Genomic DNA, 1887 nt, shown 5'->3' on the forward strand with positions numbered 1-1887 from the left:
GTCTCTTGGAGGAGAGACGAAACGTTTCATTAGAGAAGAACCCGTCCAGAAGACCTACACAATTTTTTTCTTTAAGACAAATGTAACGAATAAATATCGGGGATCAATCATTTACTATTTCAGTTTAACCTAAATCTTTTTATCTGCATACGCCAATAAATCTGAGCATAAATATTTATGTATTAACACATCACAATAGTCTAAAATGGCTCTTCTGTGTATGTAAAGAAACACACATGGTAGTTAGCAACTGATTTATAAATTTTGCTTTAAATTATTTTATTTTAAGTAAGTGTGGATTTTGACCTACGTAATAAATTAGATTTCGCCACGTCATTGCAATGAGTATACCTTTAGGATTACATRGATTTAAATCACCAGCAGCTACAACAATTAATAAATACTCTATGAATAGCAAAGCATTTATTCCAAAGTGTGCAAAATGAGAAATTACCTGTTCCTGMTCCATTGTTATACATTAGATTTGGCCATCCAGGACAATGACTCYTGTCCTCCAGTTTCTCTGTAAAACATGCAAAAACACGAAATTCTTTAGGACAATTCTGTCAAGTCAAGACAAGGTCTGCTGCAGCCATAAACATCACATTCTTCATATGAGACACACAGGTAGACTGCAGACTGCACAGCATTACCTCAGGCTATGCAAAACTTCCAGCTGAAGCGCGATAAATGTGTGCAGCTTTTGTTATCATGAAACATTTGACTTAAATACGGTTCTGACGACCATTATAGCCTCTCCACCTTTCTGCATTTGAGAACCCATTAGCAGCAAGATGTTTGCTACTTTCTTTCGAAATGACTGACACCACTGCCCTGTCATACAWTAACTACAATTATTGAATAAAAAAGTCTGGCTTGAGTAAGTTTTTTCAAAATGTCTGACGAGGAAAGGATAACGTTATTTTTCTGTTTTGTTTTGTTTTGTTTTTCCCCTCCAGAAGAGAAGAGTATCGTCCTGCTCTCTCTCTAACCTTCTTATGTACAAAAACAAGACAAATAAACAGTAAACACAGTTCAAGCTGTAGCACAAAAAAACGGGAAATGCTCCAAAGTGTTGTGTTCGCAAGTTAGCAAAGTTGCTCCGAAAGTTATCACACTGCAGCGCTAACGCTAGCCAAGCTAACTAGCTAACACTGGTAGCAGCGGCTGAAAGGCGAGTTTGTAGAGATTGTTTTCAGGATTACTGAAGACTCCTGCACAGCCCGTGATTATCCAAAGCAGCTGACGGAACATGCAGGCTATAGTTTATGTTTAACTCACATCCCAAGGAGCAACATCGAGGAGAAAGCGCAGAGCTGAGGAGGACAGGCGTGAATTGGCTTCTACTATCACCATAGTAACGGATTATACCAAAAGGGAGGAGAGAATCACCCAAAAAAAAAAAAATTAAAATAAAACACCGATAAGTACCAGAAACATTTTGACACTAAAATCCTTCTGTTTTATTAAGAATGGTTTGGTGTAACTCTTATCAATATTAAACATTTTAAATTGTTCTCAGAGGTGATTTAATATGGTTGTTTCCATTGTTAATGGTRAAACCACTAGGGGGCGACAAACCCATTTCACATCAAACTGACTGCCAATTAGATCACTCTTAACAAAATAAAAATGAAATATAAATGTTTTTATACTTTGGATAATTCAAAATAATTGTTCTCAACATAAAATTTTGAAAATTTTGAACATCTCATCATTACAATTCATATTTTATTGAATTTTAWAAAACCTGGATATATTTCTGTGCACTGAAAGTCAACACAAAATTAGTAAAAATGGCTTTGTCCAAATTGTGATTAAATGTTTTGCTGCCATAGAATTACAAATTGTATTTATATCAGAGTAAGCAGCGGTGGGCACAGTTCC

At 35.6% G+C, this 1887-nt stretch overlaps 1 protein-coding gene across 5 annotated transcripts in view; it reads right to left on the reverse strand.

The window, feature by feature from the left end:
* ccdc30 (coiled-coil domain containing 30) overlaps positions 1-1362 on the reverse strand; it is an 18788-nt gene extending 17426 nt beyond the window's left edge. For 3 of the 5 annotated variants that reach the window (XM_014017869.1, XM_014017866.1, XM_014017864.1), the window contains exons 1-2: positions 1282-1361; positions 455-523 (exon numbers count right to left, since the gene is read on the reverse strand). In XM_014017869.1, the coding sequence (XP_013873323.1) occupies positions 455-469 (15 nt within the window). In that variant the 5' untranslated portion in view covers positions 470-523; positions 1282-1361. Of the gene's footprint in view, positions 1-454; positions 524-653; positions 766-1281 lie in introns of those variants that run through there. The other 2 variants (XM_014017867.1, XM_014017865.1) reach the window with 2 other exon arrangements.
* Positions 1363-1887: the final 525 nt, after the last annotated feature.

Source organism: Austrofundulus limnaeus, unplaced genomic scaffold (genome assembly GCF_001266775.1).
Source record: "Austrofundulus limnaeus strain Quisiro unplaced genomic scaffold, Austrofundulus_limnaeus-1.0 Scaffold178, whole genome shotgun sequence".
Taxonomy (NCBI): domain Eukaryota; kingdom Metazoa; phylum Chordata; class Actinopteri; order Cyprinodontiformes; family Rivulidae; genus Austrofundulus; species Austrofundulus limnaeus.